At 40.1% G+C, this 27,667-nt stretch overlaps 1 protein-coding gene and 1 pseudogene across 1 annotated transcript; one reads left to right on the top strand and one right to left on the bottom strand.

The window, feature by feature from the left end:
- The first annotated feature begins 4,487 nt into the window (after positions 1–4,487).
- Positions 4,488–5,431, top strand: LOC101129478 (olfactory receptor 51I2-like; annotated as a pseudogene).
- Positions 5,432–19,261: 13,830 nt separating this feature from the next.
- LOC101129101 (olfactory receptor 51I2) lies at positions 19,262–20,199 on the bottom strand. The gene is given in 2 exon segments (XM_004050549.4): positions 19,262–19,977; positions 19,980–20,199. Coding segments are annotated over 2 exon segments (936 nt in total).
- Between the last annotated feature and the right edge of the window lie 7,468 nt (positions 20,200–27,667).

Here is a 27,667-nt window from a genome sequence, read left to right as displayed (position 1 = left end):
GTGCACACTCTCCCCATTCTCATGCACACATTTACACAGACACACACACACTCATTTTGTAATTTAAAACAATTAAATTTTTTGTCCTATAATTTAAAACAGTTGTAAAATTTCCAATGAAGTTCTAGTTTTTCATGAGGAAGTCTTTGATGTATTTTAAGGCATCAAATATTACACACATATATTTATAAAGAATTTGAATACTCTTCTGATGCTCTAAATATGTATGCTTATTTTTCCTTTAAATAATTCCATATTGCCTTCAAGTATGATAAAATGTATTCATAAGGTTTTCACTGATAACTAAATGAGCTAACTGTATCAAAAAACCTAGCAGAATCACAGATACTTAGTAAATAAATATTGTTCTCACATTAACTCTTCAGCCAAGATAAATGCAGATAATTTGGGTCTGCATCAGGATAATTATAATTATCTAACACTGTTTGAACTCTGTACAATTTCTAACTCTTTAAATAATTTGTCTGTGCATATCAGCAAGCTTCTTACCCCTTAAAGCCTTCATTTCTTCATTATGAAAGGTTGAATGTGATACAAGATGGCCCCGACATCCTTTTACAAAATTTAAGACCCTTACATTAGTTTCTTAAAAGTCAAACACCCCTCAGAATCCTCCAAAACTCCAGAGTCAACAGACATTTGCACCCCTTATTCAAGATTTTTTTTCTGGCATATAAAAAATTGGCAAGTCCTTATGATAGTTCTTGTTTAATAAGTGTTTACAATGTGATACTGTTTCAAATATGCCAAGATGTGTAGGAATTTGTGTATCATTTTACAAATAAGGAATTTGAAACATGAACATATCAACTAATTTTCTTAATGACATTCATTTAGACAGGGAAGGAGCTGGTTTTGAATCCAGGTCTGGCAGTAGGGTGGCAAGTTGTATCAGTTTGCCAAAACTGAGGAGTTTCTCCTAATGCAGGACTTTTAGTGTTAAAACCAGTACAGGATGGGGCAAACAAGGATGGTCACCTTACCTGATGACTCTAAATAATTAGGCTGCTATCCGTTGTGCCCTTTGACTTCTTGCAATGCATTTAAGTTGTGGTATGCTTACTGGAAAGAACCCTAATCTGAGAATCAGTGAGAATCAGTGGTCTAGGATTCAGTTCAGCTCTGTTATTGGCTTACTGAATGGATACTTCCGGGGCCTCAGCTCTCCTGCAAAATGAGGAGCTGAAAATGTTGATCACTTCAGGACAAGCCAGTCTTCATTCTCAATTCCTTTGAAACTTGTAAGTGGGAGAAATGGCAGAGCGCAGAGGAGTCCTTCACTCAAGCTGTTTTACAATCCCTGCTGCCCAGCTACCTCTTGGAGCCCTTGGACTTAGCAGGCCCAGGGGACTCTGAAGACGCAGCTTTATAGAGCTCAGAGCAGGGAGTGGGTGGAGGCTGGCAGGGGGCTGTGTGCAGTGTGTGCAGTGCTTGGTATTTCTCCCTTCAGTGGACACTTCACCAGCCTCTCTCCTCCCACCCACCAGAGCTACCCTGAGGAGGTAAGTGGGGACCTCATCTCTTCCCCCACAGAGGCCCTCAGGCACCTCCTTCATAGCTTCAAAATCCTTAAGTGATTAGGGTACAGGGATTTGAAGGAGAGGCAGTCTGTGATTTAAGGTAATTTTTATTTTCCTACACTCCATTTCTCTCCCCACATGCACATCCCCCATCTAGTTGTTGGTGCCTGAAATGCCACTATGCTGGCTTCGTGCTTGGAGCTTCACTGTGTGGTTCTGAGCGTGCACAGCTCTGGCTCAGAGGTGCATCTTCTGAAGCCTTTGTTGGGTGTGAATGCCTCAGTGCGATTAACTCATATGCCAGTATTCTCATAGCTGGTGGATAAAATGGTGAAACAAAAGAAGGGAACCTTTGATTGGGAAACTGAATGTGGGAAGACAGTTTGGAGATGGGATCCGGAACTTTCAGCCCCTCAATGTCCCTCTTTATCACAACTTGCCTAGTTGCCATTTATTCAGTTCATCTTGTGCCAGGAGTCTGAATAAGCACCTTCAATGTTTACTTTGCATTACTCTTTCTATTCTAGAGATGTGAAAATAAGACGTGAGGAAGCTAAGTAAATTCACAGCTTGTATGTAGCAAAAGTGAAATAAAAACTCAGTTATTAGATGCTAGGGGTGCTATTTTTACTTACCTAAACAATTTTACAGTAAAAACATGTAGCTCTTATGTTAATACATTCTTCCTGTTAATAAAATGTTTTATTTGATCAATTTTTTTTTTTTTTTTTTGAGACAGAGTCTTGGTCTGTCACCCAGGCTGGAGTGCAGTGGTGCGATCTCAGCTCACTGCAACCTCCACTTCCCGAGTTCAAGGGATTCTACTGCCTCAGACTCCCGAGTAACTGGGATTACAGTCATGTGTGACCACGCCTGGGTAATTTTTATATTTTTAGTAGAGACGGGGTTTCACCATGTTATCCAGGCTGGTCTCAAACTCCTGACCTCGTGATCCACCTGCCTCGGCCTCCCAAAATGCTGGGATTACAGGTGTGAGCCACTGTACCTGGCCTATTTGATCAATATTTTAACCATTAAAACTAGAACTGGTAATCTCTGAGTCCTAGTCTAGGGCTCTATATGCCCTGTCACTTGCCTAAGCATTGAGAATAAAATGAGAAGAAATACAGACAGTTACAGGGAGTTATAAATTTTTGGGGAAACAAAGATACTAATCAAATAACTAAACAAGTACATAATAAATGCACTAAAATTTAAGCTGTGATAAGAAAAGTCACAAAGAAGAATATGTGTGAGTATGTACAGCATCCAAAATTATGAGAAGAAATGAAATGAATGATCAGAATTATTGGAAGACGACAAGTTCTTATGTGGTCTTGCAGCTTCTATGAGCCATGGTAAGGACTTGAATTTTTATTTCTTATTTCATAAGGTAAGTGAAGCCATTGATAGGTTTCTAGTAAAAGAGTAACATCACTTTATATTAAAAACAAATAATTTGGTTGCTTTATGTTGAATGAATTAGACAGAGGCATGATACTAAGCTGGGTGATCCTCAGGAAGGTTCTGCAAATATTTTGGTTGAAGATGTTGAGGGATGAGTGACAGTTGGAAGTGAGATGGAGAGAGGAAACCAGCGTTTACGATGGATTAATAGACTTGTAAATAGGAGAGGGTGAGAAATATTAAGAATGACTTCCAGGGTTTTCTGGCATGACCACGTGAATAGATGGTGACTGGTGATGAGATGATAACTTTGAAGAGGATAAAACATGATAATTGACATAAAGTTCAATTTTGCACATTATGTTTAAGATGACATTGAACTGTTACATTTGGAAGTCCAGTTGGAAATTGGCTGCGTGAATACATATTGAGAAGAGAAGCCTGGGCAGCAGACATATATTTGGGATAATTGAGGCACAGAGCAGAGACATGGAGGACATTATGGGTAGACAATAATTTCCAAGGTATTAGTTGTGAAAGTGAGTGGAAAGTGGGTGATTACTCGGAAGAAATGAGGGGGCAATTAAGAGGTTTGCTGAAGTTTGTGATTGTTTGTTTTCTACGATAGTAGCTCCCAAAATTGATCCTCAGGGGGAAGAAGTGATAATGGGTGGGACATATTTGAATGCTGATAGGAGTGACCTAAATTCCTGATACTCACACTCGGCTGCACACGGGAATTGCCTATGAGTTTAAACACATGCTGATTTGTGAGTTCTACCTGCACAGTGTCAAATGTAATTGGTATAGGTTTCTTCTGAGGAAAGGAATATTTTAATGCTTCTTAAAATAATCTAGCATACAGCACAATTTGAGAATCTGTGGTCTAAACAGAGATTAAAACAAAATCCATGTTAAAATATAGAAAGGCAAAACCGAGAGAGTAAGGTGTGAAGGAATGTGACATTCTGGACCCTTGGTGAATAAGTGAGGGGTTCAGGCCACAAGGAAAAGGCAGAGAACTGAAATAATGCTTGAGTATAGGCAAGAGAGGAGAGACAGCTTAGAATATACACAAAAGATGTCATCACTTGCACAAGACAGAATCAATCAGTGGGTGGGAATATTAAGGAAAGACTTCATGGAGGACACGGTGCACCTCACTTATGGAAGAAACTGATGGCTATGACCCAGTAGAGAGAAAGGGGAAATCATTTTTCACCATTAGAGAAAGACACCAACCAATGTAAAAAACTATATAGACACAAGAAAAATAAACGATAATATCTAAAAATTAGTCAAAGGTTTCTATGGGGAAGAACCTGGAGCTCGTGACAGATCTAAGGGTGCTGCCAGGCTGTAGAAGGTCTGAAATGTAATCTGGTTTTTTTTTGAACTTTCCAAATCTTTGGCACTGGAATCTAAGCATCATTGTCTCTCCTAGTTTTAGATATCAACCACTCCTAGTCTTCACTTCTCCCACCATCTCACCTCAATTCACCCAGGTTGCGTTTCCCTAAAAGTCAGTCACAAACCCTGATGGGGGGCTTTGGGACTAACATCTCAAGTACTACCAGCTTCACTCTAACAGGCTTCCCTGAGATGAAGGGTCTGGAGCACTGGCTGGCTACCCTTCTTCTGCTGCTTTATGCTATTTCCTTCCTGGGCAACATCCTCATCCTCTTTATCATAAAGGAAGAGCAGAGCTTGCACCAGCCAATGTACTACTTCCTGTCTCTTTTGTCTGTTAGTGACCTGGGTGTGTCCTTTTCTACATTGCCCACTGTACTGGCTGCTGTGTGTTTTCATGCCCCAGAGACAACTTTTGATGCCTGCCTGGCCCAGATGTTCTTCATCCACTTTTCCTCCTGGACAGAGTTTGGCATCCTACTGGCCATGAGTTTTGACCACTATGTGGCCATCTGTAACCCGCTGCGCTGTGCCACAGTGCTCACTGATGTCCGTGTGGCCCACATTGGCATATCCATTGTCATCCGCAGCTTCTGCATGGTATTCCCACTTCCCTTCCTCCTGAAGAGACTGCCTTTCTGTAAGGCCAGTGTGGTACTGGCCGATTCCTACTGCCTGCATGCAGACCTGATTCGCCTGCCCTGTGGAGACACTAACATCAACAGCATGTATGGCCTGTTCATTGTCATCTCTGCCTTTGGTGTAGATTCACTGCTCATCCTCCTCTCCTATGTGCTCATTCTACATTCTGTGCTGGCCATTGCCTCCAGGGGTGAGAGGCTTAAGACACTCAACACATGTGTGTCACATATCTATGCAGTGCTGATCTTCTATGTGCCTGTGGTTAGTGTGTCCATGGTTCATCGATTTGGGAGGCATGCTCCTGAATATGTGCACAAGTTCATGTCTCTGGTCTCTTTGTACCTCCAATGCTCAACCCAATTATCTATTCCATCAAGACTAAGGAGATTCGCAGGAGACTACACAAGATGTTATTGGGAGCTAAGTTCTGATCAAGGAAAGCTGTCCTGGAAAGGCTTAGAGTTTCTTTGTTGTTGCTGATGTTTTGGTGTACCAGGTTAGTCCTTCGGAGCCTTTCAATCTCCCTCCAGACGTACACCTATAATTGTGTACCTGCCAGAAGTTATATGGACTAGCCAGGCTACGACTTGTAACGCAAAACATCAGGCTGCCCTATGTTGTAATTAACTGTCACGGGTTGCCACAAGTGACTTCTCTCAGACCCAACAAGAAAGAGAGTCTTGAATTGAATCCTTTTTGTCCCAAAGTACTAGCAACATCTATGCTTTCAAGTAATTCTCAGAAACAGACAAAAACTAATGCATACATTAGTTATATAATGTTATAATGTAGATTATGTTACCTGAGATCATATCAACCCAGAATATTTAAATAATCATTCTGAATATCTTTAAACTCAAAAACTAAAGATATGTAATAGCTGTGACCATGTTTACACTTCTGAAATAAATAAGAATAATCCAGAGTTCTGTAAAATGGAACAAAAATAGAAACCATACAACACATGGAATTCAGAAGTTTAGTACAAAGAAAAATGTTTTATAGAAAAGTCACATGCTGTCATCATTGGGCATGACTACAGAGAGGATTGAATGACTAGAGGCAGCTAATCAACACTCCAAATCGAAGCCTAACAGAGGTTGTTGATTGATGGGGTGGCAAGTCCACTTCAGTGGCAGTGGTTGCTTGGCTGCGTAGTTGGCTGAAATATGGGCTCGTGTCCTGCAGTGAGCAACCCAGACAACAAGCTTAAGCACATGCCTGAGCAGAAGAGGGATAGCTGAAGGCTGTCAGCAAATTCACAGAGAATTAAAGCCACAAAGAAAGAAATCCTCTGAAAAACCATGCCAAGAAAACACCAGGCCACACAGGCAGGTGCACACTTAACAGATTTAAAAAGAATGATATGTGGACTTTAACTGGAGAGTAAGCAGTTAGTGGACAGGCCATGGCATAACTCAACTCCAATGGATGATTAGGGAATGAAGACATGTAAGAAGAAAATTACTTTTTAAAAAGCAATAGCTAATAATTTTTTTTCCTCATAGGATCATGGAATAACTTTTCTAAAATAAAGCCATAGGGATCAAATAACATGATCATTTACTAAACATAGTTGCAGTATAGACTTGAATTTCTCCCAAACACCCCCTGAATGTCTCATTAAGCAACCAGGAGAGAAAAGCAAAACAAAATTAAAACTTACAGATGACATCTTTGGCAAAATCACATGACAGAAAAATCTTGCCCCCAACTGGAGAGGACTGTATACTAAGCAAAAATCTGGGCATATGGTTTTGAGACTGACTGGTGAAACTGGGAACAATACTTGCAGGCTCTAAGTGCTCATAAACATAAGAGGATAAAGAAGTGCTGTGGTGGTCCTCAGAATTTGAAAATCTCAAAAATGTCCAGCAAACGAGCTCTTCCAAAAGGATATAGCCTCAGCCCAAGGGAAAGTACATTAAGCAAATAAAGATCTACTTGCATAAGAGAGAAAGAAGGCTCTGATCGTAGAGGAAAGGGCTTAGAGAAAGCAGACACAAGAAAGTGATGCAACAGCTAAATACAGCTTCCCAAAACCTGTGGCATTCTGGGGCTGGAACAGAAGGAAGCAGAATGTCCTCCTGGACCAGACTTCGCTCTGACACACAGAAGTGGCCTCAAAGAAAGTGCTACTTTGAGCCATTTGAACAGCAACAGAGGGACCCCTAGAGCTGCAAAGCTATAAAAGCTACTCTGCCGTTGCCTCTCCCTTCAGAGGATCCCACAAGTCATCCTGGAAAGCTATACTTACTTATATAGAGAGACAAAAAAGAGATATGTGCTAATTCTATAAACAGTTATGAGCAAAAATAAAAGACATCAATGACAAAGATGAATCCATGGCACTCAGGGCCATGCTGATGATAGCAATCTCCCTCCTTTTTGTTTCAAGTCTTTTTTTTTATTAATCCTAACAGTTCAGTGTCTGCATCTAAATATCAGAAACCACATTACTGACTTCAGTATTTTTTAGGCTTTTAAAAAATGCATCCTTTCATTTCCACTGTAAAATTGGGAATTCTCGTAATAAGGCATATGAATGGGAAGAGTGAGTACTTATGCAACACTAAAAAGTATTCCTATCATTTATATCATCACGTATATGTAAATATAGATATAGTTTTACTATTGTCTATTGAGTATTGCCTAATTCCCTAATTAACAGACTTATGAAAAAAGCCTCATCTTTATGGAATAAAATATATTTGTTCAAACTGGTAATATAAATATTTTACAGTGTATTGTTGTCTAAGTAAATGATAAATTATCAACCTTCGCCCACTTTTTGATGGGGTTGTTTGTTTTTTTCTTGTAAATTTGTTTGAGTTCATTGTAGATTCTGGATATTAGCCCTTTGTCAGATGAGTAGGTTGCGAAAATTTTCTCCCATTTTGTAGGTTGCCTGTTCACTCTGATGATAGTTTCTTTTGCTGTGCAGAAGCTCTTTAGTTTCATTAGATCCCATTTGTCTATTTTGGCTTTTGTTGCCATTGCTTTTGGTGTTTTAGACATGAAGTCCTTGCCCATGCCTATGTCCTGAATGGTAATGCCTAGGTTTTCTTCTAGGGTTTTTATGGTTTTAGGTCTAACATTTAAGTCTTTAATCCATCTTGAATTAATTTTTGTATAAGGTGTAAGGAAGGGATCCAGTTTCAGCTTTCTACATATGGCTAGCCAGTTCTCCCAGCACCATTTATTAAATAGGGAATCCTTTCCCCATTTCTTGTTTTTCTCAGGTTTGTCAAAGATCAGATAGTTGTAGATATGCGGCATTATTTCTGAGGGCTCTGTTCTGTTCCATTGATCTATATCTCTGTTTTGGTACCAGTACCATGCTGTTTTGGTTACTGTAGCCTTGTAGTATAGTTTGAAGTCAGGTAGTGTGATGCCTCCAGCTTTCTTCTTTTGGCTTAGGATTGCCTTGGCGATGCGGGCTCTTTTTGGTTCCATATGGACTTTAAAGTAGTTTTTTCCAATTCTGTGAAGAAAGTCATTGGTAGCTTGACACTTCTCAAAAGAAGACATTTATGCAGCCAAAAAACACATGGAAAAATGCTCACCATCATTGGCCATCAGAGAAATGCAAATCAAAACCACAATGAGATACCATCTCACACCAGTTAGAATGGCAATCATTAAAAAGTCAGGAAACAACAGGTGCTGGAGAGGATGTGGAGAAATAGGAACACTTTTACACTGTTGATGGGACTGTAAACTAGTTCAACCATTGTGGAAGTCAGTGTGGCGATTCCTCAGGGATCTAGAACTAGAAATACCATTTGACCCAGCCATCCCATTACTGGGTATATACCCAAAGGAATATAAATCTTGCTGCTATAAAGACACATGCACACGTATGTTTATTGCGGCATTATTCACAATAGCAAAGACTTGGAACCAACCCAAATGTCCAACAATGATAGACTGGATTAAGAAAATGTGGCACATATACACCATGGAATACTATGCAGCCATAAAAAATGATGAGTTCATGTCCCTTATAGGGACATGGATGAAATTGGAAATCATCATTCTCAGTAAACTATCGCAAGAACAAAAAACCAAACACTGCATATTCTCACTCATAGGTGGGAATTGAACAATGAGATCACATGGACACAGGAAGGGGAATATCACACTCTGGGGACTGTGGTGGGGTGGGGGGAGGGGGGAGGGATAGCATTGGGAGATATACCTAATGCTAGATGACGAGTTGGTGGGTGCAGCGCACCAGCATGGCACATGTATACATATGTAACCTGCGCAATGTGCACATGTACCCTAAAACTTAAAGTATAATTAAAAAAAAAATTATCAACCTTAACTTTCTAATTCTCAGATTTTTGTGTTAAAATCACCCAATGCATTTTGTGTTCACAATATATTTGCTTTTTCAAATATAGAAAAATCCACTTGGCAAATGATTAAGTTCTACTCTGTTTAAAATTCACTGAATAATTTGTCCCAGTCAGAGACACTAGGTTTAGCTATTAAGACTAATTAAAAACTGACTGTCAGTCATAGTTGCTTATTGTCTGTTTTTCATCATAAAAAAGCAATTTCCCCAGCTTGTAGTTCTGGGGTATTTGCCTTAAATACATAGCACTGTGGTTGGTTCTAAGCTGTAGTTCTGTCCTCATACAGTTGACATGAACATTAACACGTCCACCAGTAACACACTGCCCTCACAGTGCAGCCATTCAAATCATGGTGAGGCTTTGTGAGAAGGAATTTAAAAGCATTTTAAAAGGAATATTTGGTTAGCAAACAAATCTCAGGATATGTTGACATATCCCTCCTGTATCTCTTTAGATAGGTTTCTCCCATAAAACCTAATTACTAAATCCCAGGATCACTGAGTCCTTCAAATGTAACACTGGGATTGGCAAATAGTAGGTTTCAATAAATATTGTTTTGTGAAAAAAATAAATGAATGAGCTGTTGTAGTCCTTATAAACAAACAAACAAAAACCTAAACAAAGCTGGGAGGAAAAATACATAACCACCAGAATTATATCCACTCCCCAAAATATCTTCAGTGTTTTAAAACTGGGATTGAGTAAAAGATAGTGACGAAATATCTCTGCTAGGAAGAATGAAGGTTGAGAAACACTTTAGGGAGAGTATCTTGATTAACGTGGCTGGCAGTAAATGATATATCAAGGTGGTCCGATAGCCAGTACTGCTGTTTGCATTTCTATTAGTTGAGATCAGTATGTCATCCATACCTTTAATAAAGGCTATCACACACCAATGCCTTGGATAAGTTACACATGCCTCCAGAAATTTGTAGAAAGTTTGGCTGGCAATTATACTTTACGCTTGAAGAGTACTGGAGGCTTGTGCAACTATTTATTTGTGCAAATATTTATTGTCAACTGATGCCTGAATTGTACATGTACAAATCAAATGAACTAATTAAATGCCTATTCAATGGATAATTTATTCTATTTATTTTCATACATATTTTTGGCGGACAAGTCTTCCATGCATAATGGAAACAAAGAAAAAATCCTTTATACATATGAATGAAACCACACCCACCTACCCCTAATACGACAAAACAATGAGGCCAAATCTTGATTTCTGACATACGTGTCGAGTTACTATTTGCTTAATAGTCCCCCTGTTCCCTGCAGAGGGTAATTTTTTGGAACAGATTCTTGATTAGTTTTTTGAGGTTAGGAAGATGAGAATTCACAAAGTAACTGATGACTTCATACGCTGTATGCTGTTTCTAGGAATCCTGAAAGCATTTACGAGCAAATGCTCTCCTCAGTTGTCTGGAGGATATCCGGTTGCCTGTGTTCAAATGTACAAGCACCTACAAGTAGATTACTTCTTATCCGAGAATGAACTTAAACAACAGAGGGTCCTGAGTCCAAAGTAGTGCATCAGCCCGGGTAGAAAAGTGTCCAGTTGATAATGGAATATTGGATATCCTGCTGATGAGGAAGTGCCCTTGCTGCACATTACTCAACTCAGAGGATAAACTCTGTGCCTCTGCTGCCATTTATTGTTTTTTAAAACACGATCTGGGTGAAGAGAACTTCTCATCCAACTGAACTGTAACCGCAAGAGCAAAGAAGTTCTTGCCATAGTAGAGCCTATCAGGTCTGTAGGTGGCTTAATTGAGGTAGGTCAGGACCTCTTTGTGGTAATCAGAAAATGAGGCTGATGGTCAGCCATCCTAGGGACATACACTCTTCTACCGAGTTCTCCTTTCGCCTTTCCCCTCTTCCCTGAGTTCACACAGAAATTAATTCCATAAAACTCTGAGCAACATGGATTTGTATTTTTTTCATTCTGCATTAGATTCTAGTTCTCCTAACCCTTCTGTTGGTCTTACCCATGAAACAGAGAGAGCAAGAATTTCATCCTACTATAATTATTCTGAGTGTCTCCTCCCTCTCTTCTCACCAACCTACCCAGCACTGGCCCTGGAGGACGAGAAACATACCCATGACAGGGCAAGACAAAAGCATTACTTTATTATTCAGATTTTTTTTCCACACACCTTAAACCTATGTTCAGTATTTGATCTTCTTGTGTTGTTAGAGGAAGGCCTAACGAGCCTAAAAAATAGAAGTACAAATTTTCTTTGATTGGGGAGAGAGCCATGATGGTTAACTAGCCACAGCCAGGAGGAGCTTCTCCCCTGAAGAGACCAGATCATCAAGAGACCAACACACACTGAACAGATCTTCTGAAAGAAGGCATCCAGAGTGGATACAGGAGAATGCTGAAACAGGCAGAAGCTGGAAAGCCTGTATGGGGTAGTCGAGCACCAGGACTCCTTTCTGGCCCTGAGTGCTGGTAGGGACGGGATGAGAAACATAGGCATGTAGTGACCCACTCTTGCCACAGACCTTCAGGATCCTACCTGCAGGAGAACCCACAATCCCCATGGGCATTTTAATTGGCAGGGAGAACTGCCCAGAGAGTTGACAGAGACAGAACTCCAGTCTGTGCAAGGCCCAAAGGGTTTGGCATGGGAAAGGCTGCAATGGAGTATGGCCGTGGATGCCCATTACCCCAAAGCTTGCCACACTCCTGTAGGTGACTTTAGCCTTAGTTAGCAGGGGGACCTGGAGAGAGCAGAGCTCTCTTGCCCACGGGACAGGGCAAGTCTGATCTGAATGTGCCCCAGTCTGCCAGCCTCTCCCAGGGTCTCCACCTGGCCTTACCAGCTTGCAGTGCAGTCTTAGCTGTCCTGCCAAAATGCTTGCCAGTGGCTGCTGCCATAGCTCTTTTGCTAGCAACCCCCGCCCTCGGAGCACTTTTGCAGATAGATCCTTGCAGGTGTGCACCTGCCTGCAGCCTTCCCCGCCGGCGCGCCTCGCCTCCACCCCCTGGCCTGCAGCCTCTCAACATGAATAGGAAGACCCACCATCGCCCGAGCAGTGCACATGAGCACTGGGGACCCCAGTCATCCCATTGGTATGCACTCGCCAGGGCCCTCACTTGCTACCCCATCAGTGGGTGATCCGCTTGTGCACTCTCACACACAGCCCCTCAGCCGCAGCCAGCACACGCGTGCTCCCCTGCCACCATGCTGTAGGGCAATTTCCCCCTCAACTACTGCCTGGCCACAGCTCTTTTGCTGGCAGCCCCTGTCAGAGTGTTGTTGCCAGTGAGCTGGGAACACCTTGGCCCCTCCAGTGCAACAGGTGCTTGACCTCGAAAGGCCAGAAAACAAAGCCAGAGGCCTGGTCCCAGACCCCCAGGGTTACAGCATGTAGGCCAAGAGTGCTGAGCTGAACCTTGGCCCTTTGAAAGCATCTACCAACAAAGCCAATCAACTAAACCAAACTTATATCACATTTAAATCATCAAAGGCATCAAAGAATATGAAAGCAAAAGCCCTATTGAAAGGATAGCAACTTCAAAGATTAAGGGAACATCAGCCAACGCAGAGAAAGAACCAGGGAAAGAATTCTGGTAACTCTAAAGGCCAGAGTGTCGTCTTACCTACCAATGACTACACCAGCTCCCCAGCAATGGTTCTTAACCTGATTGAAATGGCTAAAATGACAGATAAAGAATTCAGAAACTGATGGCAAGGAAGCTCAATGAGATACTGAAGAAGGTTGAAACACAGTTCAAGGAAAGCAGTAAAATGACGCAAGAGTTGGAAGATGACACAGCCATTTTGAGAACAAACCAAACTGAACTTCTAGAAATAAAAAATTCACTAGAAGAATTTCTTTTTTCAAAACTTTTAGGTTCAAGGGTACATGTGCAGGTTTGTTATATAGGTAAACTTGAGTCATGGGAATTTATTCTACGAATTATTTTGTCACCAAGGTACTTTGCCTAGTATCCAATAGTTAATTTTTTTTTATCCTCTCCCTCTTCACATCCTTCACCCTCCAGTAGGCCCCAGTATCTGTTGTTCCCTTCTCTGTGTCCACGTGTTTTCATCATTTAGCTCCCACTTATAGGTGAGAACATGTGGTTTTCTGTTTCTGCATTAGTTTGCTAAGAATAATGGCCTTTAGCTCCATTCATGTTTCTGAAAAGGACATGATCTCATGATCTTATTTTTTATGGCTTTATTTTTTATTGATGTGTAGAATTCCATGGTGTATATGTTTGACATTTTCATTATCCAGTATACCATTGATGGGCATTTGGGTTGATTCCATGTCTTTGCTATTGTGAATAGTGCTGCAGTGAACATACACATGTGTTTTTATGGTAGAACAATTTATATACCTTTGGGTATATACCCAGTAGTAGGATTAATGGGTTGAATGGTTGTCCTGTTTTTAGCTCTTTGAGGAATCACCACACTGCTTTCCACAATGGTTGAACTAATTTACACTCCCACCAACAGTGTATAAGCATTCCCTTTTCTCCACAACCTCGCCAGCATCTGTTCTTTTTTGACTTTTTAATACTAGCCATTTAGACTGATGGGAGATGGCATCCCATTGTGGTTTTGACTTGCATTTCCCTAAAGATCAGTGATACTGAGCTTTTATTTCACATGCTTCTTGGCCACCTGTATATCTTCTTTTGAGAAGTGTCTGTTCATGTCTTTTGCCCACTTTTTAATGGTTTTTATTTTCTTTTGCCCACTTTTTAATGGTTTTTATTTTCTTGTAGATTTGTTTAGCACAGAAGAAAATATCTGCAAAGCATACATCTGACAAAAGTCATTCTATGAGGCCATTGTCATCCTGATAACAAAACCTGGCAGAGATACAATATATTCCTGATGAAACTAGCAGGCCAATATTCCTGATAAAAATAGATGAAAAAATCCTCAACAAAATGCTAGCAAACTTAATCCAGTAGCACATCAAAGAGCTAATCCCCTATAAGCAAGTTCGCTTTATGTTCCTGGGATGCAAGGCTGGTTCAACCTACGCAGATCAATAAATGTGATTCATCTCTTAAACAGAACTAAAAGCAAAGACCATGTCACCATCTCAATAGAGACAGAAAAGGCTTTTGACATAATTCAGCATCCTTTTATACTAAAAACACTCAATAAACTAGGTATTGAAGGATTATACCTCAAAATAATAAGAACTGTCTATGAGAAACTAACAGCCAACATCATACTAAATGGGCAAAAGCTAGAAGCATTCCTTTTGAGAACTGAAACAAAGCAAGGCTGTCCACTTTTACCACTCTTACTCTGCATAGTATTGGAAGTCCTAGCCAGAGCGTCAAACAAGAGAAAGAAATAAAAGGCATCCAAATGGGAGGAGAGGAAGTTAAACTATCCCTATTTTCAGATGACATGTTTCTATACTTAGAAAATCCCGTAGTCTTTGCCTATAGGCTCCTAGATCTGATAAACAATTTCAGCAAAAATTTAAGACAAATTGATATACAAAAATCAGTAGCATTTCTACATATCAATAACATCCAAGCTGAGAGCCACATCAAGAAGTCAGTCCCAATCAAAATAGTTACAAAAAGAATAAAATACCTAGGATTACAGTTAACTGTGCAGGTGAATGATCTCTACAATGAGAATTACAAAGCACTGTTGAAAGAAATCAGAGAGGACACAAACAAATGGGAAAACATTTCATGCCCGTGGATAGGAAGAATCAATTTTGTTAAAATGACCACACTGCCCAAAGCAATTCAGAGATTCAACATTATTCCTATCAAACTACCAACATCTTCTCAGAATTAGGGAAACTATTCTAAAATTCATATAAAACAAACAAAAAGAATGCAAAGAGCCAAAGCGTTCCTAAACAAAAATAACAAAACCAGAGGCATCACATCACCTGATTTCAAACTATACTACAAGGCTACAGTAAGCAAAGCAGCATTTTACTGGTACAAATAGACAAATGGAACAGGTTAGAGAAACCAGAAACAAAGCCACACACCTGCAACCATCTGATCTTTGACAAAGTCAACAATAGCAAGAAGTGGGCAAAAGACTCCTTATTCAATACATAGTGCTGGGCTAACTGGCTAACCATACCCAGTAGATTGAAACTGGACCTCTTCCTTTCATCATACACAAAAATCAATTCAAAATAAATTAAAAACTTAAGCATAATATTATAACTAAAACTATAAAAATCCTAGAATAAAACCTAGGAAATACCATTCTGGACATAGGCCTTGGGAAATATTTCATGATGAAATCTCCAAAAGCCGTTGCAACAAAACAAAAATATACAAGTAGGAACTCATTAAACTAAAGACCTTCGGCACAGCAAAAGAAGCTATCAATAGACTGAATAGACAACATACAGAATGGGAGTGAATACTTCCAAACTATGGACCTGACAAATGTCTAATATCCAGAATCTATAAACAGTTTAAATCAACATGTAAAACACATAACTCCATTAAAAATGGGCAAAGGACATAAAGATATCCTTCTCAAAAGAAGACATATACGTGGCCAACAAGCATATAAAGGAATGCTCAGCATTATTAATCATTAAAGAAATGCAAATTAAAACCTCAATGAGATATCATCTCATACCAGTGAGAAATGACTATTACTAAAAAGTAAAAAAATTACAGATGCTGGTGAGGTTGCAGAGAAAATGGAACACTTATACTCTGTTGGTGGGAATATAAATTAGTTCAGCCACTGTGGAAAGAAGTTTGGATATTTCTCACATAACTTAGAGCTACCCATTGACCCCAAAATCCTATTACTATATACCCAAAGGAGTATAAATCATTCTACCAAAAAGACATATATGCTTGTATGTTCATTGCAGCACTATTCACAATAGCAAAGACATGAAATCAACGTGCCCTTCAGCAGTGGACTGGTTAAAGAAAATGTGGTACATATATACCATGGAATACTATGTAGCCATAAAAACAAAATCATGTCCTTTGCAGCTACACGGACGCGGCTTGAGGCCATTATCCTAGGTGAATTAATGCATGAACAGAAAACCAAAACCACCTCTTTTCACATATAAGGGGGAGTAAAACTTTGAATACACATGGACACAAAGATAGGAACAGCAGACACTCAGGCCTACTTGAAGGGGCATTGTGGGAAGAGTATGGGGTTCAAAAAACTACCTTTTGGGTGCTATGCTGTATTAATTCATTTTCACATTGCTGTAAAGAAATAATGGTTCTGCAGGCTTACAGGAAGCATGATGCTGGCATAGGCTCGGCTTCTGGGAAGGCCTCAGGAAACTTAAAATCACTGTGGAAGGTGAAGATGGAGCAGGCACATCTGATGTCCAGAGGAGGACTAATAGAGAAGTAGGCAGTGCCATACATTTTTAAACAACCAGACTTCATGAGAACTCACTCGCTATCATGAGAACAACATCAAGAAGATGGTTCTAAACTATGCATGAGAAATCTGTCCCCATGATCCAGTCACCTCCCACCAAGCCCCACCTTCAACAATGGGGATTATATTTCAACCTGAGATTTGGGCAGGAAATGTCATAGGCTCACTACCTGGGTGATGAAATAATTTGTCCACCAAACCCCGGTGACATGCAATTTACTCATGTAACAAACCTGCACATGTACTGCCTGAAATTAAAAGTTGAGCAAAGAAAAAGTAACCAAAGAATTCAAAAACAAAGTTTGATTTTTACCTTTATTTTAGGCCAAAATTCAAGTATTTTTGCTGTTTCAATAGGGGAAAATGTTGAGTTCAAAAAAGATCATGTTAAATAAAAAGAAGTTAAAGAGTTTTTAACTCAAGGTCAAAAAAACAAAAACAGGGCTTAGCTTAGACCTTTTTAGGATTAGAGCTGCAGGAGTGGCCCTACATTTTTCTCATGGCATCTGCCTCATGAGGCAGGGAAAAATATAAATGTGCATTTTCCATTAGAACCTGAAAATCAGTAGCTCTTTTAATTAATGCTGAAAAAAGGAAGGTGCAATTAAGGTACAAAGGAGGCAGAGGCTTTTTGGGAGGCTCATATTTTCTTGTTCCTTGCCCTTTCTATGTTACACCACTGGGTTTCTAAGTAAGGCCTATGGTCAAAAGAATGTATCCCTTGCTGCTTCTGAGGTAGGAATCAGTGAGAGTTTACTTTCATTTGGCAGCTTCCCTAAGCCTTGCCTTTGCATTTATGTATTTGTTGCATATATTTGAAACTAAAATATCAAAGCATTAAAATTATTATTTCATGTTGAAATAGGAGCTTCTAATATGAATCAGAAAAGTTATTATTTAAATTGACTGAAGACCATACTTTAAAGCACTAAATATTCTAATAATTTTCCATCGGAAATCATACTAAGTTATGCTATCCAAACATTCTTCTAAAAGCAATCTATTTAGTGGGCCAGGACACATATATTATTGGTGTCTTATTGTACCTGTAGACATTTTTGAAAAAATCTGAATCCCAAGTACTTACATTATCTCCTTTTTAAAATAGCTCCCTCTTTCTGACTCTCTCTCTTGTTGGTATTTCCTCAATACAGCTTTGTACAAAGAGAAAAAACCTCTAGATAACAATATGCTTTGCTACTACGTGGTTTCTGGATGAGTTTCCATGGTGAGTTAAGTTAGACTACATAGTGCATCTCTCTCTCTCTCTTTCTCTCTTTCTCTTTTTTTCTCTCTTTCTCTTTCTCTCTCTCCTCTCTCTTTCTCTCTCTTTCTCTTTCTCTCTCTCTCTCTCTCTCTCCCCCCCTCTTTCTCCCCCAATCCCTCGCTCTCTTTTGATCTACAAGTAGATCTAAACTTAGTATGACAGCACCAAAATCAGCACCAAGGAATTTCTTACTATATCCTACCTCTGGTATCAAGGGAAGCGTATGAGAAGGTCTGAAAGAATTATTTTCCGGTATCTAAACCATAAGTGCTCTAGTCTGTCTATCCTAGGCTTTTTTTTTTTTTGCAACTGGAAATCCTAGACTGACTTAATTTCTAACATCTCTTAACATGTCATTTTGTGGAAGACAGTTAAAATCTCAAGAAGGAAAGAGAAATAGAAATTGTGCCCCTACCACAACTCCCCCCTTTCCCCCAAAATTCTATGAGTCAGATATTTCAGATATTGAACATTGTTTTCTGTTGGTAAGGATTGAGCGGTGGGCAGATAAAAGAAGCAAAGAGGAATCTGGAGATTTTCCTAAATGTCAATATCTATCAGTTTACTTGGATCACATTTGTTCATACATTTTATGGTGAGTTCTAATAGTTAATCTGATTTCACTTTGTGAAGTTAAAGCAATGTATGGGTGTTTGAGAATGACAGTGGTGGGGAAAGCAAAGGCAGCAATGGTAGTGTTAAATGATGCCAATTTGACCGTCAGGCCATATTTATACCGGTTGGGTGCTGCACTGACACTAGAGAGAGATTAGTGTTGAATGTCAACTGGACCACATATTATCTGTGTTAGGCTGAAGAATTAACTTAATTCTCTGTGTCTTAGAGGATTTGTATGAATATTAAGTGAATTAATACACACAAATAATTTATAATAGTACTTGATACATTTTAGGACTAAGTTTGTTAATTATTATATTAGTAATATTCATTCTTATAGAAAATAATTCTTAGTTTAAATTAGTCTTCCTCTGTAAAACTTGTCTAATTACTCAATTGCCCCCAATATTTATCTTTCTAAGAATACTGTTGGTATTTAGTGAATGTACTATTCATTTGGAACTCCTTGTTTTGTGTTATAAGTTTTGCATCACCATTTCCTGGCCTACTTTTCCCGCAGCACACAATCTATCTTACACTTCGATGATGATGATGACGATGCTACTGATGAGAGCCTATGGCCAAAATAACAGATTCTAAAGCCAAGTGTGAAAGTCATATTTTGATGTGGTGAAACATGCGGAAAATGGCTCGGCGGATTTCCTTTGTCTTGGCGCTATAAATGAGAGGGTTGAGCACAGGAGGCACAAATAGGTACACATTTGACATGAGGACATGTATGTAGCATGGGACATGCTTCCCAAAGCGGTGCACTGTGGAGACCACAATCATTGGCACATAAAATGCAAGTACAGCCAGGATATGTGACACACATGTGTTGAGAGCTTTGAGGCGTTCCTCACGGGAAGCAGTGGCCGTGACAGAACGCAGAATGAGCACATAGGAGAGGAAGATAAAAAACAGGTCCATGCCAAAGGTGGATACAAGAACAAAGAGTCCGTAGATGCTGTTGATACTGATATCAGCACAGGCAAGCCTCATCATGTCTGGGTGCAGGCAGTAGGAGTGAGAAAGAACATTGGATCTGCAGATAGGCAGCCTCTTAATAAGAAAGGGAAGAGGGAAAAGGGTGATGAAGCTTCGAGCAGCTGCACCTAAACCCATTGCAGCAATGACTTCAGTGGTGAGCACAGTTACATAGCGCAAGGGGTCACAAATGGCCACATAGCGGTCAAAACTCATGGCCAGCAGAATACCTGATTCCATCATGGAGAAGAAGTGAATAAGAAACATCTGAATTAGACAGGCATCAAAAGCAATGTTGCGGGCATTGAGGCAGAAGGTTCGGAGTACAGTGGGCAGTGTGGCCAAGATATGGCCACATCACTGAAGGACAACATGGACAGGAAGTAGTACATGGGCTCATGGAGGCTGGGCTCCACTCGCACAGCCTGCAGGATCAATGTATTTCCCCCAAGGGCCACAACATACATCACGCAGAGGGGCCCTGACAGCCAGGAGTGAGAGCTCTCCAGACCAGGGATACCAGTCAGGAGGAAGAATGCAGGGTGAGTGACATTGAACAACCCCATAGCAAAACAAACTTAGGGTACTTTTCAGAGTCAGATCTTCTGACCTGGAGAATTCTAACAGTTGCACTTGCTGGAGGACAAGAAATCAGGAGATAAGAGACAAAGCGATGATGTTGACATAAATGGAAACTGACACATTCATGAAATCACTGCTTTTGAGATGATGCAGGCAAACTCCTTTTCTTCGTATTTTATGATGATCAGGCTGCAGGCTGAGCTAATATTTCCCTCTGTTTTATGAACAAGGAAGACATTGACAAATACTTCAATAATAGAAATTAGTTAAAAGGAAAATGTTTAAACTACATTTCTACAACTTTCATATATTTTGGAGGCATCATTCAATAGAAATATGCTAACTACAATTCATAGCCACAAGAGAAGAAAGTCAGGAGTTTGTGTTATCAGTAGCACTTGGAAATATTTAAATATTTTCTTGAAAATGTTGCTTAATTCATATGTATCACAAATTAATGAGAGACTTTCCCAGAGCAAGTTTTGTATCATGTTGTGTGCTTGGATGGAGAGGGAAAAGGACAGTGGGCTGTGGAGGTAATTGACTGCCTCCAGAGGCAGTCATGAGCTTTTCATTGGCAGAGTTACTGCAAAAAAGCAACAACAGAAACAACATATTTTTGTGCAAAGGCACAAGGCTGTATCTGTTTCTGGAAAAATTATGTATTTGTCCCTAAATATTCTATAGGTACACTAGCATTCGGTGTGGGAGAGCATTGTTCCAAATACAAACTTACATACCGTCACATGGTTAGATGTACTCTCAAAATACCCATTAGTCACAAGGACACATTAATGTACCTTCACAACAGGTAGTAAGAAAGCTCATTCATAGTCTAACAAGATGCTTATTCACATACTCTCTCCATATCTCCATATCTCGTAAAGTCGCTCTTGTTGTGCAAATATATTCAAACAGTCCCTCGATTTTTTTTTTTTTTTTTTTTTTTTGAGACAGAGTCTCGCTCTTTTGCCCAGGCTGGAGTGCAGTGGTGCAATCTCGGCTCACTGCAACTCCACCTCCCGGGTTCACGCCATTCTTCTGCCTCAGCCTCCCGAGTAGTTGGGACTACAGGCGCCCGCCACCACGCCAGGCTAATTTTTTTTGTAGTTTTAGTAGAGATGGGGTTTCACCGTGTTAGCCAGGATGATCTCGATCTCCTGACCTCGTGATCCGCCTGCCTTGGCCTCCCAAAGTGCTGGGATTACAGGCGTGAGCCACCGTGCCCGGCCCCTCTTGATCTTTATACCATTTAACATGTAGATCTTGTCCTCATACTCTCAGTCTGCACTGACATATATGCAGGATTTATACATGTATACACACTCATAGACACATAGATTTGTATACTCACACAACACTTCTATCTACATGCTTGGGGACTGCCCACTGATATTAATCTACTAACCCACACAGGCACTTTTTAAACCCTTAATGGCTTGTATTTATTTACCATTTTTCTTATGCTGGCATTCACATATTATTTCTTACAGCCATTTCTCTGTCACAGTGATTGTATTGTTTGTTCTGTTTTTGACACACTTTTGTGTTCATTGCCTCATCGTGGATGAGGATACAGAAGGCTAGAAGGCTTTTCACTAAGCAGACATTTCAAGCTAATAGGGCACCCTCATTTTAGAGAAGGACCCCAGAATTACATACCACTGTTTTTCCTTTCTCTTTTCTCTCCAACCTCTAACAAAGCAAGACTGAACCATACTCTCAGAGTTCTTTCTGATGGGAATGAAGGAGAAAGGGGACCCAGGAACATGAGGTATCTAAAAGTAACAGAGGTTGCGGAATGGGGTGCAATGAAGCATTGTCACCCCAGGAAGCATTTTTAAAATATCCCCAGCGATACATAACTCACAGGTACTATGGTTTCCAGCAAGGCAGTGGCTGTCCCTCCGTGTTTATACTGAATATGTCCCTTCTGGTCTTAGAGCTCAGTCTGCATATGCTTGTGTCTCTTCAAGAACTCTGATTACTTGGGATCCAGGACTGATGTTTGTCTCTTATTTCCCCCATTTGACTACACTCTCATTCTTCATATAAAGTCTTGTAGAAAGTAATCACAGTACACAGAAGAGAACCAAGCCAATGTAAAAGTAACAGAAAGAGAAGGGAGAAGAAAACAGGCTGAAAGCAGGATTTTGTTCAGGGAAAGGCCAAAGCCATTCTGGGTCTGGGGACTTATGCTTTAGTATTTGTAGAAGAAAGACTGCCTGACTGTTCCAGAATTATACCCCTTCCCTTACCTTGGGGATTGCTAATTTTGTGGGTTGTCTGGACAGATAGGAATAAAGTAATACTGAGAAAGAAAATGAATACTTATTGAACACATGTGATATGTCAGCTGCTCTGCAAGGAACTTTACATTTATTTTCTCATTTAATACTTAACAGATATGGACACTGAGAGCCAGTGAGATGAGCTTTCCTCACAGTTTATGGAGACCAGGTGATAAAACATTAATTTAAAGACTTTTAAGACTCTCTTCTCTCTTTTTCTTTTTTTCTTTTTTTTTTACTTTAAGTTCTGGGATACATGTGCAGAGCATGCAGGTCATGTCCTTTGCAGGGACATGGATGAGGCTGGAAGCCATCATCCTCAGCAAATTAACACAGGAACAGAAAACCAAACACCACATGCTCTCACTCATAAGCAGGAGTTGAACAGTGACTCTCTTCTCTCTTACCAAGGTCTTCGAAGTATCATTAAGGCATTGGAGAGTAAGTTTAAAAGGAAAATAGAGGAATGCATTTCTGAACAAAGATTTCACAGGTACCCCTAAACAAAGTGAGTGGTTAAAGGCAGATACATAAGAAAAAATTATACAAAAGTACCTGTCTCCAAGGCCGAAGACAAATTCTCCTATTCCTGGAACTAGAACCTTGAGATTTCTGAAACCATATAAGAACCAGGCGGTTTAAAAGAAAGGACCCTGAGGGTGTCAGGAGTCCTGACCCTGGCTCTGGAAGGTACTGGCTATAAAAGTGTAGAAATATCTATTTCTTTTTTTAGACCTATGTCTTATTTTTATTCATTAATTCATTCATTCATTTATTTATTTGAGACTGAGTCTTGCTCCATCATCCAGGGTGGAGTGCAGTGGTGCAATCTTGGCTCACTGCAACCTCTGCCTCCCAGGTTCAGGTGATTCTCGTGCCCCAGCCTCCCCAGTAGCTGGAATTACAGGCGCCTGCCACCACGCCTGGCTAATTTTTGTATTTTTAATAGAGACAGGGTTTCACCATCTTGGCCAGGCTGGTCTTGAACTTCTGACCTCAGGTGATCTGCCCACCTCAGCCTCCCAAAGTGCTGGGATTACAGGTATGAGCCACCACGCCTGGTGTATGTCTTATTTTTAAGGACATTCTCTGAGATCCTTTATGGCTTTGATGTTCTTTTACTTTATTTTACTTTTTAATCAAGCAAAGAATGCCTGTGAGAGTTTGCTATGGTGCTGTTATGGGGGCAGAAAGAAGGCAGAGGCTGGAGGAATGTACAGAAAGGCTGTCTAAAGACCACAGTTTTCAATCTGTGTCATGGATAATAAAGAATGAAAATTATCAGCTATTCACTGTTCATCTACAGTTTAGCTGATTTCTCCTTTTAATATCCTGGAGATTTTTACATATTTTGTTATCACTGAATTCATAAGGGAAGAGCAAAATTAAACCACATGTGCTTCAGCTGTTTGTCATGGGATAGGTTGTGACCACTTCCCTTCTAGATTCCCGAACCGTTCCTGTATCCTGAGTCCTGCTTCCCTCTCTGAATTTGCAGCAATGTTAATGAGCCACAGAAACTTTGACCTTTGAAACTTGGAGTCACAGAGAAATTGATTATGGCAAGTAAGGACTCAATGAATCGCTTGGGGTTATACAATCAGTACATGGCAGTGCCAGAACAAGAACCCCAGGTCCGGAGATCTTTCCTGCTCCTTTGCTCATTCTACTAAGACGCTTCTATCAGATACCCTCCACCAGTCTCTTCCACTTCCCCTCACCATACCCCTTGCCCAGTCTAATGCTTTCATGGAGCAGGCTTCAGGAGAATCAGCTGGCTTATTCCTATACAGTTTCAGAACTCACCAGAAGAGAGACTGATGAGACACCCACAGAACAAGTTCTTCCCTGTCTCTGCTGAAGTGAATTCATCCCTGCCACTTTTATGTCTCATGACAGGCCCTGCGGTAGAGGGCAGTGATGCTGGCTTTGTGTCTGAAAATTCTTCAGGGAGGTTTTAGTCTCCTGAGGTCCATAATAACTACTGAGAATAAAGCCTGTGCTCTTTTAGCTGAAAAAGAACTTAGCAATCTGTCAGACCAATTCTCTGCTCCACTCAAAACATCTTCTAGTTGATAGACAGGCAATCGCTGTAAGAGAGGAGCTCATTACCTCCTAAGAGATTCTGGGTTTATGTGATGATGACCAAGCCCATCAATTGAGGTGCAATCAGAAAGTGACTATTTTTACTCTTCTTGTCTCTTTATATACGTTGAGTGGGGCTGGTTCTTCTTTTTTATTCCTGGATGAAAACTCTGTTCTTTAAATTTTCTGGTCACATTCAGATAAAAAAATATCTTCTGGTGAATAACTAGAAGGTTTAGTCTGGAATAATAGTCAAACTTTCCAGCATTCAGAACTACATCCTTTCTTCTTCTTTCATCCTTCATGTGCTAACTCTGGTTTTTGGCTTCTCCTCCCAGAAACAGACAGATGGGGGAATGGAAAGTTCACAATTAATTGGTGCTGCAGTTAGTTGTTGTCATGTTAACTGGGTCTCTTAAATGTGTAAAGCTGACTCTTTCTTACAGTTACTTTCATAGGTTATTCTTAGAAGCTTCTTCTCATTTTTTACTTGTTCTCCACTTGGTTTAAGCTAATATATCTTTATTCTGTGTGGTTGCTTATAACTCTTTCCACAACCTAGATTGCCCTTGTGGAATCCTGCAGTCTTTTGGATAGGACATAAGACAACACCGTGCCATCTCTCTCTAGCTTGTACCCCATTCAAGAAATGGTCAGGGTTTTACAACAAATGCCCTACCTCAGTGCAACAATAGTCTCTCCTTCAATGTTGCTATCAGAGCAGAAAGCTACGCTTATCAACGTTAATTTATTCATTTAGATTAACATCTACTGGGTGTGGATCATATTAAGTGACTCTGTTGGCTTCACATGGATCACTCACAATCTAACCTAGGAACAAAAATTAGGGTTCAGTTATGGTCTGGTCAGAATATAAGAAACACACCAGCTCTTTTAACTGAGAAAAATTAATGAATTGTTAACCAAATATTGGCGAACACGCAAGACAAAAAGGGAATATGAAGGTATCATTGTAGGCAGCAACTTCAGGACATAGCTTCTAAGCCTAGGACTAGAGGAACAAAGGTAGGAATTTGGCATGATTAAACCTTACAAATTTGAAACAGGAGTGCTGCAAAGCTGAAACTCAGACTTTGAGGAGTGGTCACTGTTTAGGTGATTCTGGGGTCTCAAGAATTCAGAAGAGAGGTTCCCTGTGACTAGGACTTACTCCTCTGAGATGGGGGTTGAGGGGAGACTTATCTGGCTAATTCTGAGGTCTTTAAGAGGGCATGGTAAGGCTGGTTCTAGAAGTGTTGGAAAGCTTCAAAATATAACCAACCAAGGCCACTGGAATTGGCCACTAGTACTTGGGTGAAGAAGTGCCACTGGGGAAAGAGCAACAGAAAGGAAGTAGGGTACAAGTTCCTTCTTCCTGCCCCAGCTTCCTAATGCCCCATATTTGTAGATCTTGGGAGCTGGTTGGCAAAGGAGGAATGCAGTTTGCAGAGGCTCAATCCCAATATCACAAAAAATGGTATAGAAGATATGGGATTGAGACTGAGCGGTGATAACATAATAATAAGTACAAAAAAACTGAATATATTTAATCCTGGAAATTATTTATACAGATTTCAAAAGAAATGAGGAACTGACCAGCAGATAGTAACATAGTCCAGAGATTTGTAACAGCAGGAAGCTACTACCACCTATAGACTGGAAAGCCAAAGGTGGGGTTACTAGAACTACAGCCAAAGTGAGCCCAACCAGCGGAAGCTGGAACCATAGAAGAGATGCAGCTCACACTAGAGACTCTGTCTGAGGCAGGGGAGTGAAGTGGGAGATACCTTGCATCTGTCAATGCTTCCCAACCAGCTGTATCCATCATATTCTTCAAGTAATGATTGGATAGGTGTGATATAAAGAGTCAGGAGTGGACTTGAGGGTAAGCAGGCTTAGCCTTGGTACAGAACAGAAGCACATTTTGTTAGCCTCATTCTTATTGTATTATTATCATTGTAAGATACATGATCTCCTAGGGGCTTTCGTTTTCACGGTCAGCACCATGCAAAGCATCAACTTGTTGTAGTCCGTGAAAGATGAAAGTAATTGACGTTTTAGAGTTCTAGGGAGTAGAGATTCTGTTGTACAAAATGATCTTCTCCCTTAAAGCCAGATGCCCAGATTTCTCTGGGAACTACTTCTGGCAGGTACACTATCAAACACAATTTATATCTCCATATCCCTAAAACCTTACCCACTGAAGTAGGATCAATGCCTCTTTTCTTCACAACACTGTTCAGTTCTGCCATGAAGGCAGTGATCACACTCTATTATAGTTGGCTCTGCATGTTTCTGTGGCATCCACTGGACAGAGAGTCCTGAGGGGGAAGAAATAGATGTCCCTAGAATGGGATATAGGCATGGCAGGGAATGTTTATTTGTTGAACATAAGTAGTTAATCTTTGGCAAAATAGCTTCAACTGAAAAATTTGATTCTTTTCTTTAGTCATATAAAAATATCAATTATGTCAAATACATAAAATTTGTCCCATAACATGCTAAATACTGAGTTGATATAAAAGATGCTTGGGGTTAGTTTAAAGGACATTGATATCACTTGTATTAGTTTGAATTTTCACTGGTGTTTTGAACATGGCATAATAGACTATGTCTTGCTTCATCCTTTTTTCATTAAAAATTTCCCAACATTTTATTATGAAAAATTTCAAACAGAAAACTTGAAAGAATTTCACAGTGAATACCAGTATACTTATGACGTAAATTCTACCATGAATATTTTATTATCCTTGATTTCTTTTTTTTTTGGGTTACCACATGAGAGTTATTCTACTTTCTTTTTTTTATGTATGTATTTTTATTATACTTTAAGTTCTAGGGTACATGTGCACAAAGTGCAGGTTTGTTACATATGTATACATGTGCCATGTTGGTGTGCTGCACCCATTAACTCATCATTTACATTAGGTGTATCTCCTAATGCTATCCCTCCGCTCTCCCCCCACCCCACAACAGGCCCCAGTGGCTGATGTTCCCCTTCCTGTGTCCAAATGTTCTCATTGTTCAATTCCCACCTATGAGTGAGAACATGCGGTGTTTGGTTTTTTGTCCTTGC

This window comes from Gorilla gorilla, chromosome 9 (assembly GCF_029281585.2).
Source record: "Gorilla gorilla gorilla isolate KB3781 chromosome 9, NHGRI_mGorGor1-v2.1_pri, whole genome shotgun sequence".
Classification (NCBI taxonomy): domain Eukaryota; kingdom Metazoa; phylum Chordata; class Mammalia; order Primates; family Hominidae; genus Gorilla; species Gorilla gorilla.
This window is presented reverse-complemented; position numbering and strand designations above follow the sequence as displayed.